Below are 18,104 nucleotides of genomic sequence, written 5' to 3'. Positions count from 1 at the left end.
TAAAGGAGTGTTACTAGAAAATTTTAAAATATATACTTTTAAATATAGTTAAAATACAAAATTCCTATTTTCTGGAATAATACTATTATAGCTATATTGGCAGCAAATACCTTATTTTGGTGTAAGGCAGGGGAGAGAACAAGGCCATTCCATTCCACTCCATTCCATGGAAATTAAGCTGCAGTTAGAATTGGCATTTTTCTTGAGAATTTGATTTTTTGATTTTTTTTTTTTTCAGTTAATGAAGGGAAGTAAAATATGCCACTGTTTTACCTTTAGCATTTCTGGAAGAATTATGATGTACAGAAAATCCTAATGAAAGATTATATTAATTGCTCTTGAATGTTATTCAGATTCTTCCCCCCCAACACAGTAGTGCCTTCCTTCTGTTAAATGATACTTTATATTTTATAAAATATTTTTCAGCATCAGCATATTGATACCGATGTTATATTTACAATTTGCTCTTGCTACCTTCTTGGAGTTGTCCTCACCCAGTTTTCTTTTGGGGATTGCTGTATTATTTTATCACTGATGCATTGTGGGATAACAACGTTTAACAGGGATAACAGCACTTACTATAAAATGTGTTGTATGAATTAATAATGGCTTAGACAGTTTTTAAGACTATGTGTATGTGAAGTAGGAGTGTCTTCTGATACATCTTAAATCTATTCTAATTTTTAAAAGAAGTATTCATTGATAAAGAAGGTTTTCTTTTTTTAGCTAAGATTCTTAAGTCCAGTGGAATCTTCCATTGATGATTTTTTTCCTTTAGAGATCTGGATAGTAGCTTGTTAAACTAAATGATCTTTAAAGGCTTTTGTACTTATAAAACTAAGTTTTGATTTTATATTTGAACATGCTTAAATCTTAACCTTAAATAACCTATTATCTTCTACCATGAGGGACATGCTAAAATTAACTGCCAAAACAGGGTTAGTTGTAAACATAGGTGTAAGGTAAGATTGCCATCTCCTTTGCTCCAGGTGGAGTGATTCCTAGAACTAGGATTTGGCTTTCTTTGCTCACGTGTCTGGAATTCACTTTTTCTAGTTTGCCAAAAAACGGTAAAGCAAGGTACACAGTTTTCTTTCTGCAGTTATTTTTAAGTGAAAGTACTGTTCATTCTCATTCATTCATTTCTTTTCTCATTCATTTCTTAACACATGAAAATCAAGTTTAATTTTGTAGTAGTGCCTGCTGGTCATGTGGGTGCTGTACAATGTCTCCATTTATACTGCTTCACACATCACATACAGGACAAGTTCCCACAAAGACGTGTTTTGTTCTACTCTCGATCCACCCTAAAGAAACCAGTTTCCAAACTATGCACAGCTTTGTAAATCAAGATGAAACGGTCAGAAATTGGAACAGAAACAAGCAAGAAACCAAATAATCCTTCCTAGTTAACAAGTAGAGTGTGTTGTATATAATAAAATTGCAGATAACGAAATGGTGTGCATTCTAAGAACATTCTAATTAGAAAGTTTATATCACATTCATATTATAATCATAGATCAAGTCATTAGTTTGTTTCTATTATTGTTAGAGTTAGGAAAATATAAACAATGCTTTCGGTAAGATATTCTAGGCAACAGAGGGCAGTGAGAACCAAAGATGAAATGTGAACCTTAGTTCTGGATATTTCTTAGCAAGCCCTGTATGCGATAACTAAGTGCCAAGGTTGATAAGAAGAGGAGTTTGGTGTTAGGCACAGATTTCCTTCTTTCTGGCAACAGTCAGTGGACCACAGAAAAGAGGGAATATAGTGGCATGCAGAATTTCTCTTCCCAGGGACTCTCCTTCTAGGTCAGGAAGAAAAGAATCCCCACACACAATTCATAAGTAGTAGAATATGTTTTTCACCACAGTGTTAAATTCACACATAATGTATTCACAGCTTAATTTATGGTTTTTGAAAATATCCTTGAAATATCTCTTGGAATAAACATTTTGTCATTATTTTACCTTCTTGTTTAGAACTTTAAAGAATATCAAGTGCTGTTCAGAAGTTTTGTTTTCTTTCAGATGATTTCTAAATATTGTGCTTTTAACTCAGTATCAAATAACCCTCCAAAGAATCTGCATCTTTTGGGATGCTTCTTTTTTCTCCTTTTGAGAAATTAAAAAAGGAAAGAAAGGAAGCGAACTTAAAATGTCCTTTCTTCATTATTCCAACAATAGGCAAAGACCAGGCTTCCACAACCAAAGTAAGTTAGAGAATTCCCAGAGTATTTAGTGAAAATATATAGTCTAGGTCTTGAGTCAAATAAATGTGTTATAAAATATAAAGCTATTGTGAGAACACATGACACATTAAAAAATTTCCCTTCCTCATTTCCCAACACATTTTGAGATGAATATTATAATAAAAATGTTTATTTTCTTCATAAAGCCCCTTTTCTACCACAGTCACATGCACATATTTATTTTCTGTTTTGAAGAAACCAGGTTAGCAAGGTAACTTTTCTAAGACATCCTTACATGAGAATACAAAAGGTTTAAATTGAATAATTAAATACCTTCTTGCTTCCAGCTGCTTCTCCCTGGCTCTCCTTTCTCAAGTTTCTTAGTCTCTGCTGTCCCCTGCAGACTGACAATTCAGGACTGTCTAATTTCTCAGTTTAATTTCTCATTTCTCAGTGGTAAGATTTGAATTGTCAGAACAGTAGTCTTAAAATATGAATTAGATTTTCTTTTTTATTACTACCTTTTTTTGAGATATAACGTATGTACAGTAAAATGCATATATCTTAACTCTACAGTTTGAGTTGTAAAATAAATATGCATCAGAATCAATGGGGATGTGCTTAAAGTACTCCTTCCAGGAAATTCAAAAGCTCCCTAGATGATTCTGAGCTACAGCCAGTTAAGGATCTTTGCCTTTGTAAAGAGCCAAATTGATAATGTACATAAAAATGCATAGTATACCATCAAATGTTACCCAGGTTGAAGTTAGGTTGCTATTTAAAAAAAAACTTAGGCCTTCCCTAGTGGCGCAGTGGTTAAGAATCCGCCTGCCAATGCAGGGGACATGGGTTTGAGCCTTGGTCCGGGAAGATCCCACATGCCACGAAGCAACTAAGCCCGTGCTCCACAACTACTGAGGCTGTGTTCTAGAGCCCGCGAGCCGCAACTACTGAGCCTGAGTGCCACAACTACTGAAGCCCACACACCTAGAGCCCATGCTCTGCAACAAGAGTAGCCATTGCAATGAGAAGCCTGCGCACCACAACAAGGAGTAGCCCCCACTCACTGCAACTAGAGAAAGCCCGTGCAGCAACGAAGATCCAAAGCGGCCAAAAATAAATAAATAAATTTATAAAAATAAATAAATAAAATTAAAATAAAAAAACCCTTAAATTTCTCATGTACCTTTTGGGGTTTGTAATACTGGCTCACAAGTGAAATTCTCAATTTGTTTTTCTGTTTCTTTTTAAGAAAATTAATGCAAAACTTCATGATGGAGTATGTCAGCATTGTAAAGAAGTTCTTGAGTGGCGTGTAAAATACAGCAAGTACAAACCCTTATCAAAGCCTAAAAAATGGTAAGTTAAGTTTCTTAATTACCTCACCAGTAATATCAGTATCATAGTATATGACTTCATTCCCTGATTTTCAAAATCGTGTCCAGATAAATATTAAGGTGAATAGAGAAAAAATTTCCATTCTTCCCTATAGAATAGAATTTCATCTTACATGCTGAATCCTAGCTTGTGAAGGCAAATAGACTGAAAGGGTGGATTCACCATTCCCCTCCCCATTCTCCCCTAAATAAATAATGCACCATTTTTATAGCATCTTGTTCATAAAATGAGACTAGGCTTAAGGCAGAGAAGGGATAGTTTGTTTTGCAAAATTCTATCTCCCACTGATGAGATAATAATATTTACTATTTAATTTACTAAATTAAATAATATTTTTTACCAAAGGGGGTCTTAAAAAGGGTCTGACCTTTTAATTTGACCCATGAAGATTACTGAAATGGCTTAGATTGAGTATCATAAATAAATCACTAGATTGATAATTTATAATTTCATTCCTTTGAAGTTTTGGGTCTACATGAAAAGACACTGGACTTTGTTTCTCATCTCTCTGTCCTTTACCCTTCCTTTGTAATTTTGGCATTCTGTTTTATCAGCTTTATGTACACCCTGGTGCTGCTCCCTTACATCCTTTGGCTCAGCTGAGTAAGGGCCATATTGGAGGGTAATTGCTGCCTAAAAGAGAAAACTGATTATTTTACATATAAAAATTAGCATTAATATGTACAGTATTACTTTTACAATTATGAGTTTTAATTTGGTAGTCTATATAGTAGCTATTTAGAATACATTTGTTCATTGTTGCTTTATTTTACTTTTAGCTATTCAGTAGTAGCAACTTCCTTAAATGTATTCCCTCTTCCTTTTTGGGAGGAAATTTTAATTAAAGTTTGGAAGTCGGTCTAAATAATAAATATGATATAACCTTTGCTGTTTATTTCTATTGAAAAATTATGTCAGCTTTTTTGTGGATCTTTAACTCAAGCTATGGGGTAATTTGTTTATTTGAGAATTTTAACAGCTTTGAATGTTTGGGCATTTTAGTTTGCTTAAGATGCTTCTTTTTAATACTGAAAGGTTAAAAACCTCAAGTAAAGATAGACTAACTTCAGCTTTTTAGAATTTTTATTTCTGTATTGCTCTTTCAGAGCAAATTTTTAGTATTTATTATAGGTATAGCTGATCCCCTTTTAAATAGCTATACAAGTTTCTGTCTCCTATCTTCCAGTCTTTCCTTTGTATTCTCTAGCATTTCCTCCCCAAAGAAAACACTTTTAAAGAAAATTTAAAAGTTTTATGCTCATTGGCCCAAATTAGCAGTAGGGAAATTTGGCAACTGTTTGTACTGTTCAATGCTAGATTTCCATGAATGGATTAACTCTGTTCCCTACCATAGAAATTAGATGCTGATTCACTATAAACTGTGTAGTTTTAGTTAATAGGCCTAATACAAGATTTGTAGTTTTTTGAATATTTTCAACAGGTCTTTCTTTTTATAAAGGTATTCTGAGATTTCATCACCAATCTCCATTTTTCTCTTGGTAGTGCTAGTTCCTAAAAGAATTTTTATAGGTAGTAAGTATTTACGTAGCTGCAGAGTTTTAATAGATTCATGATATAACAAAGGAAATAATTTAAAAACATTTGTGCCTTATCCATTATCTGCATTTTAATCTCTTATCTTTAATTTGTGCTGCATCCTTTATGTTTATCTTCATTGAATGTACCAGTACATAAAAGATCATATCAATTATTATACATTTTCCAGATGCTGTGATTTGCTATAGAATTTCTTTTTTTTTTTTAAGTTTTTATTGAATTTGTTACAATATTGCTTCTGCTTTATGTTTTGGTTTTTTGGCCCCAAAGCATGTGGGATCTTAGCTCCCCAACCAGGGATCAAACCCACACCCCCCGCATTGGAAGGCAAAGTCTTAACCACTGGACCGCCAGGGAAGTCCCATGCTATAGAATTTCTGAACTTAGTTATTTTAGACAGCTCTTGAATTTTTATTCTTTTTGTGTATTACTTATGGCCTTAATATTTTTATGGCTCCAGAAGAATTTGTATACTATAAATCCTAGAAGAACAGATATTTTATTCAGATAGAAAGACTCCGTTAAAAACAAAAGGAAAAGGAAACAGTAACAAATCTTATGTTTAGTTCCAGAAAACTTATAACACAACAACCTAAGAATGGTTGAATGTGGACACGTGGACCCAAAGGTCAGCAACTCTGTCCTGTCTTGGAGTCATTGAAGTCCTTGGAGTCAGGGAAGCTCATGGTGATGTTGCCAATAGCCGGTAGTATGTGACTCAGAGGCCTTCGAAATGAGAGCTAGAAGAAGACCTCAGGAGCTGCTGTTCTGTATCACCCTGAAGCACATGAGGTTAGCCATAGAATAGCTCCCACTGAATGCAAAATGAAGGAAATATATTGTACAAATACCAAAGTACAGGTAACAAGACGTTAAAGCCTAAAGGAAGATCTCTAGTAATAAAGAAGCCCAAGCTAATACAAAAATGATAGCTTATGAGAGACTAAGAAACTACTAGTTAAAACAAGTCTGAACATGTTATTTAGGAGGTCAACTTGCCTGGCTTAGAATATCATGAATTTCAGGTTACGTTAGAATTTTAGATTACATTAGGCATTTTAGAAAGCCTAGCTTTCAAACTCCAAACCAAGATTGAGTGTTATAGAAAGCATAAATCACCTATGTACACTTTGCTGTCTCTGCATATCAAAACTTGACCAACACTATAAGGTTTTTAAATCCATTGATGAACAGTGCTTAAAGTAGCATAACTTGTTTTGAAATTTTAAATGTTTTGTTCAAGCTAATCACTTATAAATTAAATTTGTCCTTTGTTAGGATTTGTATAAGAAGTTTACTTTGACACTAGATGTGTCTTTTGTGTAAAGATTCATTTTCCAGCACCCTGAATATTACTTTTGGTTAAAATGCTGAACATTGTTTCACTTGTCTAACTGTCTCATGCCACAAATTATGTAACCAAATGATGTACATAAAGAAAAGTTCAGCAGAACATAAAATGGAGGAGGAGGTACTGTTTATAAGTGACATTTCTTTTGGAATGAGGTAATATTCTGAATATTGGGAAAATTAATGCCTTTTCTCCCATTTGTTTGGCATGTGAATCACCAAAAACCACGCACGTCTAGCAAATTTCCATTGTCCATGGGATCTGATACCAAACAGTTAGATCCAAGAAACAGAGTTTGACATCTAAACTCTTCAAACTTCTTTGTTTCAACCATGGGAAGCAAAAATTGTACGGTGTTTGTAAGTGGCAGAAAATATTTTCATGTTTCTCTTTTTCCTTCAGTAAGGTGACGTGCTACAGAATTTTTATAAGCATGTTCTTTATGACAATTTCTCCCAATTACTGAAAACAACCCTGGACCATTCCCAGAGACTTTTAAGAAAAGAACAGATGTCCTAACTAGAGCTGAAAGAGGGAAGAGTTGAAAACTGTGTTTTTGCTAGAGAGGGATGGGGTGATGGCTGTGAGGGGAAGGGGATAAAATGCATGTCACGTATTAGTGATGTGTGAACAATGCGATACTGATATGATACTACCCTTTGATATAAGATAATTTTAAATGTCATTGAGTATGCAAAGCTTTAGGTCTTTATAGAAATAAAGTGAAAGGCTCATAAAGATAATGCTTAGTTTTTTACAGCTTCTCATCTCTGTAAAAGCGCTAAGATGAGCTACCATCCTTATTTTACACTGTCACTTAATCAGAGGTCAGTGTAGTTGTACCAGGATTTCCCCATCATTTTGGCTCATGTTTTTTTATTTGAAGGCGAGAAATCGCTACTCCCTGGTGGAGGGCTGTTGTGGTGCTATGACAGACATCTCCCTTGACCCCTGAATGGTGTAATCATTATTAAGATTACTGCTAGATGTAAGAATTGTGGTTCAGGACGAGTCTAAATCTTTTTGTATAAAACCTCATTTTTCAAGGGGAATTACCTGGTGGTCCAGTGGTTGGGACTCCACACTTTCAGCGCTTTCACTGTGGAGGGTGGGGTTCGGTCCCTGGTTGGCAAACTAAGATCCCTGCAAGTCACGCAGCGAGGCCAAAACAAAAAACAAAAAAACCCCTCATTTTTCAAGTGCCTTGTTTTTCATTTTTGGGTTTTTTTTTTAACATCTTTATTGGAGTATAAATGCTTTACAATGGTGTGTTAGTTTCTGTCAAGTGCTTTGTTTTTGACTTTTGGGGGAAAAGAAAAAAAACCCAAAGATAAATTAAAACCATTCGTTACCATTCCTGGTCAGTCACAAGCCACTCATGAACACTGTAAATAATTTTAGGTGTGGAGCTGAAAATTATTGGAAAAGCAAGAAATCTTAAAAATATAAAGGGATTTGTATAACTCTTAAAGAAGAAAGGAATCTTGATATTTTTCACTTAAAACTCATTTATAGACATTTATATTATTTTCTGGGTACTAGAAATACAGATGGTTAAAAGACTGTCCCCTTCCTCAAGCAATGTAAGGAAATGAAATGGGCTCTTCTCTTTCTTTTTTTTTTTATTCTGGGCTCAGAGGGATTAAATGTCTTACCAAGATAAGAAAGTAAAGCAGATGGAGTTAAGATTCAGATGCAAATTGTCTTATTGCAAAGCTCTGTTTTTCCACTTTCCCACAGTGATTCCTGTGTTTTATTATTCATTCAAAAAGTCCTTTTTCCCTCTTCACCTGAGCCTAATACTATATTAATTTTTATAAGTCACCTATCTTGTTTATGGAAGTTTCCTACTGCTGAGTAGTATATATAGTCCTGCTTTTTTTTTTTTTTTGAAATGCATGTATCTAGACAAATAGATTTTACTTTTAGGTCCTGAGATGCCTAAGGCATAGAAACTTCTTATGCCTTGTGTTTCAGGTAACCAAGCAACCTTTTTTCTCCTGTCAATTTTGAAATGTGGTAGGCAAATACCCACATATGTGTTAGAGTCTCTAGCCTGTTTGTTTTCTCTTCCTACCCATTAAAAAGAAATCACCAATAATATGGTGTTAGCTCATGTTTAACATTACCATTAGAAGAGAAAGGAGAAGCTAGTATAAAATAGCAACAGGCCACAAACAGATTAGAGTCTGGGAGGGGAGGATTTTGCCTCCTAGGGGATATTTGGCAGTGTCTGGAGACTTTTTGATTGTCATGACTAGAGAATTTGGGAGGGATGCTACTGGCATCTAGGAGGTAGAGGCCAGGTGTAGGCTAAACATCCCACAGTGCCCAGGACAGCCCTCACAACGAAGCTATAGCCGCCTGACCAGGCAGTAGTGTCGTGGTTGAGGAATCCCGTTGCATACAAAATAGATGGATACCCACAGGGTCAAGCCACTGAAATGTCATACGTATTTGGTTCAGTGGTTTTCAAACTTTGCAGCTGTAGAATTTTTGAATAAAACAAAAGGTTACCCAGGAGTCCACTGAATGCTACAGACCAAAATGGAGCTGCCCTGAATGGAGAGAAGACCTTAAATGCCAAAAGAAGAATGTTGATTGAAAGTAGATTTCATCCGAAACATATTTCAAGTGAAGAGGAGAAGAACTGGTGTACCATGCCTTGGAACCACATTGCTCTAGGGATGTCTGGCCAGTTTCATGACTTGTGGGTGCTTTATGCCTAAAACAATGTTTGCTTTTCATTAAACAAACTCACTCCCCCTGGTCCTCACATCCAGGTATTCACTTCTTTTTAAATTTATTTATTTATTTTTGGCTGCATTGGGTCTTCGTTGCTGCGCATGGGCTTTATCTAGTTGCGGCGAGCGGGGGCTACTCTTAGTTGCCGTGCGTGGGCTTCTCATTGCAGTGACTTTTCTTGTTGCAGAGCATGGGCCCTAGGCGCGCGGGCTTCAGTAGTTGTGGCCCGCGTGCTCAGTAGTTGTGGCCTGCGGGCTCTAGAGCGCAGGCTTAGTAGTTGTGGAGCACGGGCTTAGTTGCTCCGCAGCACGTGGGGTCTTCCTGGACCAGGGATCGAACCCATGTCTCCTGCATTGGCAGGCGGATTCTTAACCACTGTGCCACCAGGGAAGTCCCCAGGTATTGCACTTCTTACTTGACAATTTTAAAACATATTGCCTCTTAATTTTTATCTCCACTGACTGCCCTGGTGCAACCCTTATCTCTTCACACGTCATTGCATTAAATAAATAAATTCTCCTCTATCTCATCTCTACTCCCTTGGTTCAGATGAATAAAATACTGTTTTTAAAAAGGCTTATTTCACATAAATGTTTCAAGTGCTCTTGTGGGGAAGAGTTGGGTGTCCAGCAGCAGAAAGCTAAGTGGAACTTTGTCCCCCCAGAAGTTTTGCTTTTGTATGTTTACTGTAGTGTGTTGGGGGAATGGATGGGGGTGGTCCTCTAAACTGTGGGAGAAAACAAAAAGTAGTACTATTGGGGAGAAAGTGAGGTGTTGCTCAACAGGTCATGCCACGCTATTGCTTGCCTCTCTAACCAGATGTTTGCTCCATCTTTACTAAAAGCTTTTTTTTTTATTTAATTAGCCAAACTAAATCCTTAAAGATAATCTTTTATAGACCAACTGTGTTCTTTTTTTAAGTTGTCTATTTATCTATCTATTTTTGTAGTGGTGGTAAAAAACACATAACATAAAATTTGCCATCTCAGCCATTTAAAAGTGTACAGTTCGGTAGTGTTATGTATAATCACATGTGCAGTAGATCTCCAGAGCTTTTTCATCTTGCAAGTTTGAAGCTCTATAACCCATTTAACAATAACTCCCCTTTTCTCCTTTCCTCAGTTCTTGGTAAACACCATTCTACTTTCTGTTGTTTTGAATTTGACTACTTTAAATACCTCATATAAATGCAATCATACAGTATATGTCTTTTTTTTGACTTTCATTTCACTTAGCATAATGTCTTCAAGGATCATTTGTGTTGCAGCATGTGACAGAATTTCCTTCCATTTTAAACCTGAATAATAATTGTGTGTGTGTGTGTGTGTGTGTGTGTGTATGTATCACATTTTGTTTATCCACTCATCCATTGATGGACCTTTAGGTGGCTCCCACCTCTTGGCTATTTTGAATACTGCTATGAACATTGTTGGGCAGATATCTCTTCGAGACTCTGTTTTCAGTTCTTTGCATGTATACCCAGAAGAAGGATTGGTGGATCATATGGTAGCTCTGTTTTCATGAGGCTTCTCCATACTTTTTTCTATAGTGATCACACTATTTTATAATCCTATCAACGGTGCACAAGGGTTCAAATTTCTCTACATACTTGCCAAAATATGTTAACTCCCTTTTTTTTAAAGGGAAGAAGTATTGTACTCTTAAAATTCTGCCTAATAAAGAGTACCACTGCCCTCACTTTTCAAAGAAAGCAAATTAATGCACAGAAAGCACCAGGTATATCCACCAGCTAATGGTTAAATCACGATAGTGATTGCACTCATTCCTTGGTGCTGAATTATTGTCTTTGTCCATCAGTTGGCATTCATTACTTGTATTTGTTCATTGCGCAAACACTATAGCATGAATCTCCTTGAACGAGTTATAATCACATTTTAGATAGATAGATTCTATTAGTGAGTATCCAAGGTGTACTTGCTTTCATTGCTTAGGAACTGAGCATACTACTTACTTCACTATGAGGTACCTGAAAAATAATGTTTGCAATATGCCGTGACCAGTCCAAATTGAGCCCTTATTCCTCCATATAATCTGAGTTTATAGCGTCTGAGTGAAGATCCATTGTTTAGGTGGCTAATTCTACAATCCACATGTTTTGAACATTTTGACTTGCCTCCCTTTTGATGTATTATAAAACTGAGCACATTTATCAGCTCTTTGCATTCTAGAAGCACAGCTTCTGTTATTAAAATACACCTTTGACAAGTCCCTGAGCCATTATTGGCCTAAAGCTATATTGCATGCATGGGAAAGATAAATAGATTCAAATGAAAAGGAAAAATAAATGGATTTTTAAATAAATTATTAGAGAAAGAATTTCTCCTTTTTTAAATTTGAAGAAAATATGTCGGGACATCTGAAAATTAAATGCTTTGTTTATTGTAGAATCTTCTAATAGAAAAATTGTCTCAGTGCTAATAAACATTGGTGCTTAACGAAATTAATTGGGATGGAAATGCAAAAGCTTTATATATATATATATTTTTTTAATTTTTATTTATTTATGGCTGTGTTGGGTCTTCGTTTCTGTGCGAGGGCTTTCTCTAGTTGCGGCAAGTGGAGGCCACTCTTCATCACGGTGCGCGGGCCTCTCATTATCGTGGCCTCTCTTGCTGCGGAGCACAGGCTCCAGACGCGCAGGCTCAGTAATTGTGGCTCACAGGCCTAGTTGCTCCACGGCATGTGGGATCTTCCCAGACCAGGGCTCGAACCCGTGTCCCCTGCATTGGCAGGCAGATTCTCAACCACTGCGCCACCAGGGAAGCCCGAAAGCTTTATATTTTATAAATATTATATTTCATAGCCAGAGAAGGCTCTTGACTTGGTGATATTTTATATAGTGAAATGGCTACAGATAAACAAACAAAGTTGAATTCCTTAAAAACTGGTAAAAATTGGGGACTTCCCTGGCGGTCCAGTGGTTAAGACTTGGCCTTCCAATGCAGGGGGCGCAGGTTGGATCCCTGGTCTGGGAGCTAAGATCCCACATGCCTCTCGGCCAAAAAACCAAAACATAAAACAGAAGCAATATTGTAACAAATTCAATAAAGACTTTAAAAATGGTCCACATCAACCCATGATGCTCACACCATCCACTACCCTGATCCCCTCATCAAGGTGAATGACACCATTCAAATTGATTTGGAGACTGGCAAGATTACTGATTTCTTCAAATTTGACACTGGTAACCTGTGCATTGTGACTAGAGGTGCTAACCTGGGAAGAATTGGTGTGATCACTAACCGGGAGAGACATCCTGGTTCTTTTGATGTAGTTCATGTGAAAGATGCCAACGGCAATAGCTTTGCCACGCGGCTCTCCAACATTTTCGTTATTGGCAAAGGCAACAAACCGTGGATCTCTCTTCCTCGTGGAAAGGGTATCCGCCTTACCATTGCTGAGGAGAGAGACAAGAGACTGGCAGCCAAACAGAGTAGTGGATAAAATGATCTCTAAGTGACGTGATTGGGAAAGTCTTTGTACTTATAGATAATACTACATAATTAATAGCCTCTTCAGTGTTAAAAAAAAAAAAAGGTCCACATCAAAAAAAATCTTTAAAAAAAAAAACTGGTAAAAATTGGATGCTTAATTTATGGGTTTATTGCCTGACAACTGGCTTTTATTCCCTTCCTTCCTTCCTGTTTTTCTATTTTTCTTTCTTTCCATTTTTCTTTTCTTCTTTCTTTCTTTCGCTGGCACCATGTATTATATGTATTGTATATACCTATATATAGCATATATATATTATTGTGGTAAATAAAGACTGGCTTTCTATACATTCTTTTATTTTTACCATTTAAAATAAACATAGCATTTGGATTGTTTATCTGGGTTATAGATTATTAGGCTCTTTCTAATCTTACCCCCCAAAGCCCATCATTTTTATTATTAGGGTATTAGACTGGGTGGAAATAGAAGGTGAAGTTTATACCAGTTGTGTTCATTACATTTTACAAATTTTATTGGCTTGGCAAAAAGGGTTGGAATTTTTAAGTGGTGAATTAAATTTTGCACCAAGTCTAGGCAACATCCCAATCAATTTCATTGAAATAAATACATTATTAAATATCACATTCCCAGACCAGTGAAAAATTGATTACTTACTGTTGCAAAGAATGTAATAAATTAGGAAGAAAAATTGTTCTAAAATAAAATAGGAGAAAAGGATATTTAATGATTAAACCTTCATTGTCAGTCAGGTCCTCTCTCTAGATGTGTGTGTACCTATATGCAGTTTATTTGAAAATTCAAGTAAGTTTGTGATGGCAGAGGTGATTGGGATGAAGATAGTTTAACAGTGTATGCTATCTGCCAGAATCCAAGCAGAATTAAAAGATATAAAGACTCAACTGTAGTTTGACTCTTTCTTTTCCTTCCCCTTCCTGCCTTCATCCCCCATCAACCTGGGAAAAGTGTACTGTAAATAGCTGGGGAAACCCCTGCAGTTGAGTGCCTTTTTCCTTTCAGACAGCATGACTTCCATGAATAGGAACTGGGAGTGGCATTGCAGAGACTATGTCTTAGATCAGTAAAGTACTTTTAGTACTGTGGGATGCAGAAATAGCTTTGTTACTATAGAACCTTCTCCTTTACTGGTATTTTAGAAATCCAATTTTACTTTTACTGTTTGGGCACTGAAATGATGTATTCTTTCTGATTTGGATCTTAATTGTAAAAGGTAGAAGCCAGAAAGCTAAGAAGTCCCTTAAAAGTAGAAATTATATTCTGTTGGTGAGACTTGGGAGAATTTATTGCTGGAATTCTTCAGAGAATTATCAGGAACTTGATACTGTTTGAGGAATCATGGTAAAAGGAAAGGAAAAGATCTCAAATACTTAGAGCTGGCCTAAGATCACATAAAGCTAGATTTCACTTTAACCCTAGTACTGTACATTTTTCCATTTTTCTGGTAGCGTCTTAAGCAAGTAGATAATTAAGATATTAGTATTGAACTTTGCATGTCTTCAAAGCTTTGTCATATATATTGGCTTCTAGTAAGAACCCTATGGAGGTAGGAGCAGCAGATTAAAAAGTGGCCTTAGAAAAATTAGGCGACTTACCCTAGGCACAGCTGGTAAACAGCAGATTCAAAATTAGAATGCAGAGTTTTTTTTGTTTGTTTTTTCATAATCTCTCATTCCTGGCTTTCATTTTAATGTCAGATCCCTAAGGTCTGACTCAAAGTCATCCACTATGACTTGAACCATTTCTTTACCTTAAATTAACAAACACAAAATTTTCCCTTGTAGAATGAAAACATATCTGTTAAAAAACTTTATTTTGTATAACCAGATTTTCCTTACTTGACCTACAAGAACCAAGAAACCTGCCCTGTATTTGGAAGATAATTTAGTATAATCTACATGTTTTGCTAGGAACAAAATTGTCTCTAGGAAGAGTCCAGGGTAGTGATGGAGGACATTATCCCAAACATAGCTATTTTCTGACAAAGAAATGGTATTGCTAGGGATAACAGACAAAAAATTTGGTTCAGTTTGCAATTATTTTTTTAAAAATAAATTTATTTATTTGTTTTTATTTTTGGCTGTGTTGGGGTCTTTGTTGCTGCATGTGGGCTTTCTCTAGTTTCGGCGAGCAGGGGCTACTCTTCATTGGGGGGTGCGGGCTTCTCATTGCGGCGGCTTCTCTTGTGGAGCACGGGCTCCAGGCACGCGGGCTTCAGTAGTTGCGGCGTGCGGGCTCAGTAGTTGTGGTTCGTGGGCTCTCTAGAGTGCAGGTTCAGTAGTTGTGGCACACGGGCTTAGTTGCTCCGCGGCACGTGGGATCTTTCCGGACCAGGGCTTGAACCCGTGTCCCCTGCCTTGGCAGGCAGATTCTTAACCACTGTGCCACCAGGGAAGCCCTGCAATTATTTTAAATAGCATCTTCAATGTACAAGACACTGTGCTATGTATTATAGAAGATACCAAAATGACTCTGTGACACCAAGGAATTTACAATCTGTTAGGAGAGGTGGGCCCACAGATAACTTGTTGGCAGGTCGCAAGAAGTGCTAGGTGTAAGTAAAAGGAGACAGAGACCCAAAGGGCACAAGTTAAGACTGCAGAGGAATAATAAGATGAAAATAGGAAAGACAGATCTAGAAAAGGTAGTAGAGTGCTGTGAACAATGTTTACAGGAAACCCTATAAGGAAGGCACCAGGGAATGGAGGGAAAATGAACAAGAATCCCCTGTTCTCTTTGATGGACAATGCAGGTACTCTCAAACTGTCTCTGTATGTCTTGTCTTTGGGTTCTACGTAAGTTGTCATTTGTTCATTCATTTGCTTTTATTTTTTCTTTCCTCTTGTTACATAATCTTGGTGATTCATAAACATTAATCAATGTTGCCTGTCAAAAAGATCTGCTTTGAATATACATTTAACAAAGAGAAAACAAGACAGAATTTTGGTTTAGTGGTTAGATTTCTAGCCTTAAAAAAAGTGTATTGATCACTAATTTTTTTTGATCTTTTATCAAACAAAAGTAAACATTGTTATATACTACAGTATGATCAGTCCTTCCATGTATACCAGTGTGTGACAATAAGCTATATATAAGAGAGAAAGACAGTGAGTGTCAGTTTGACCTCTTTGGTTTAGCTCTTCAACTCCAGCATTTCTTAGAATAGTTTGAGGCTCTGATGGTTAATCAGTGATAGGAGAGTCACGTCACCACATTCCAGGAGTATTAAAATGTCCTAGGGTGGAGTTTCAGTCACAGGCCACTCTGCATCATATTATAGTATACAGTGACTGTAAACCCTGACTTTATTCTTGCCCAGAACTTTGGTCTTTAATACTTAAAGGTAAAAGTGGAGAGTTTTCATTACTATCATCACTTGTGCACCTGTGCATAAAGCCTACTTTTTGACATTAATATTGATTGATACAGCAAGCTTTGATTTTAAATTACCTGCTCCAAGTAATAGTTTTGAGCAGTAGTTTCCATTTTCTCTTTTTTTTTCTAAACTACTCTTGGTCAAAGGTGAATATTTTGTAATCTTTTAAGAATTATTCTAATCAAATCTACTGCAATAAGAAGAGGTAAAATCTGTCCACTTATTTTCGAATACATCATTTAGGGACACAGGGAAGTGAATTGAACTTCTACTCAAAGTTCTTGGAATTTGGGGACGTTGTTCCCTTAAAAACATTTCCTAAGTAGCATATAATATAATTCCTTAGTATGGTTTCTGGATCTTTCTGTGTTAGCACAGGTTACTTGGAGCCACTGTAGGAAATGTCACTTTATAGAACTCTGTCAATGTGAGTTTCTATTATTTATACACCAAGGGTGGAGTATCACAGCTCACTGTTTACGAAAGCACCTAGCTGTCACCTGTGAGAATATTACAAGTGCAGCTGAACTATGATAAAGGTTAATGTGTAATAATATAACCAGGAAATGAAGGCAGTACCAGAAAAGTTGTGGCAGAGTAAAATGAGTCTTTTACTTCTAGAAGTTACTAAAAATATCAGATCAGTTCTTTTCCCATTGGTATTTATTGTCCAGATCAGTACTTCTCAGAGCTTTTGTTCTCAGGACCTCTTTATACTGTTAAAAATTACTGAGGACCTCAGATAGCTTGTTTTTTGTTGTTTTTTTAAAATTAATTGATTTATTTGTTTATTTTTGGCAGCGTTGGGTCTTCGTTGCTGCGCGCGGGCTTTCTCTAGTTGTGGTGAGCAGGGGCTACTCTTCGTTGCGGTGCGCAGGCTTCTCATTGCAGTGGCTTCTCTTGTTGCAGAGCACGGGCTCTAGATGGGCGGGCTTCAGTAGTTGTGGCTCGCGGGCTCTAGAGTGCAGGCTCAGTAGTTGTGGCGCATGGGCTTAGTTGCTCTGCAACATGTGGGATCTTCCCAGACCAGGGATTGAACCCGTGTCCCCTGCATTGGCAGGCGGATTCTTAACCACTGTGCCACAAGGGAAGCCCCAATAGCTTGGTTTATATTGGCTTTTATGGGTTATATCTAATGATATTTATTAGATATAATGATATTTATTGTATTAGATATGAAAACTGAGACATTTAAAAAATAATTATTTAATAAATAATATGACTATAAGCAACATGCCCATTAAGTGTTAATATTAGTAACTTTTTATGAAAAAATAACTTTTGAAACAAAAATATTAGTGAAACAAGTGGCATTGTTTTATATTTCTATGAATTTCATTAGTGTCTGACTAGTAGAAGGAAAAGGAAACAGTACATTTCAAAAAGAGTATGAGTAAATTTTAATAACCTTTTCCAGATAATTGTAGAAATTCATCTTTGATACCATACCAGATCTCAGAAGGGTTAATTTCCTAAAGGTTTGTTATGGTATAGAATCTGAAGCCACATCAGAGAACACTTTGTTATACTAAAATCCATTGGTCTGTCTTGCAATTGAATGGATCTTTCACTCATGCATGCTTTTGTAACATCATGCATTTGCTCATTTGGAAAATATTAGTTCATTGAATTATACAGATCTTCCAAATGTTGCTATGTTTTATTATACAATAGAAAATGTGTTAATACTACAAGAATATCATTAGAAAGTCTGTGGGTTTTTCATTTTTGTTATTTAGCTATGAATTTGTGGAGGTGACAAATACAGTGATTACTAGTACAATTTGGTGCTGCTGTCTTTGTTCATGCTAAGTTGCCAGCACTTTTAGTACCCATTGTAAAGAATGAGACTCAAAGAAGTTAAAGTGACTTTCAATGATTATGTGGCAAGGATATGTCAAAGTTGGGCTAGATCTAGGTCTCTTGCTTCCCAAATCAGTGCTATTTTCAAAATACATAATATTTTCTAGTATTTACAGTGGTCCTCAAAATCAAA

The 18,104-nt window shown here is 36.3% G+C and overlaps 1 protein-coding gene across 2 annotated transcripts in view; it reads left to right on the top strand.

The window, feature by feature from the left end:
* C9H9orf85 (chromosome 9 C9orf85 homolog) overlaps positions 1–18,104 on the top strand; it is a 57,415-nt gene that overhangs the window by 23,190 nt on the left and 16,121 nt on the right. Inside the window, exons 2-3 of one of the 2 annotated variants that reach the window (XM_061201191.1) lie at positions 3,445–3,551; positions 5,714–5,802. In XM_061201191.1, the coding sequence (XP_061057174.1) occupies positions 3,445–3,551; positions 5,714–5,753 (147 nt within the window). In that variant the 3' untranslated portion in view covers positions 5,754–5,802. Of the gene's footprint in view, positions 1–3,444; positions 3,552–5,713; positions 5,803–18,104 lie in introns of those variants that run through there. The other variant, XM_061201190.1, reaches the window with a different exon arrangement.

Source organism: Eubalaena glacialis, chromosome 9 (assembly GCF_028564815.1).
Source record: "Eubalaena glacialis isolate mEubGla1 chromosome 9, mEubGla1.1.hap2.+ XY, whole genome shotgun sequence".
Taxonomy (NCBI): Eukaryota; Metazoa; Chordata; class Mammalia; order Artiodactyla; family Balaenidae; genus Eubalaena; species Eubalaena glacialis.
Note: the sequence above shows the minus strand (reverse complement) of the source record. Positions and strands in the feature narration are given on the sequence as shown.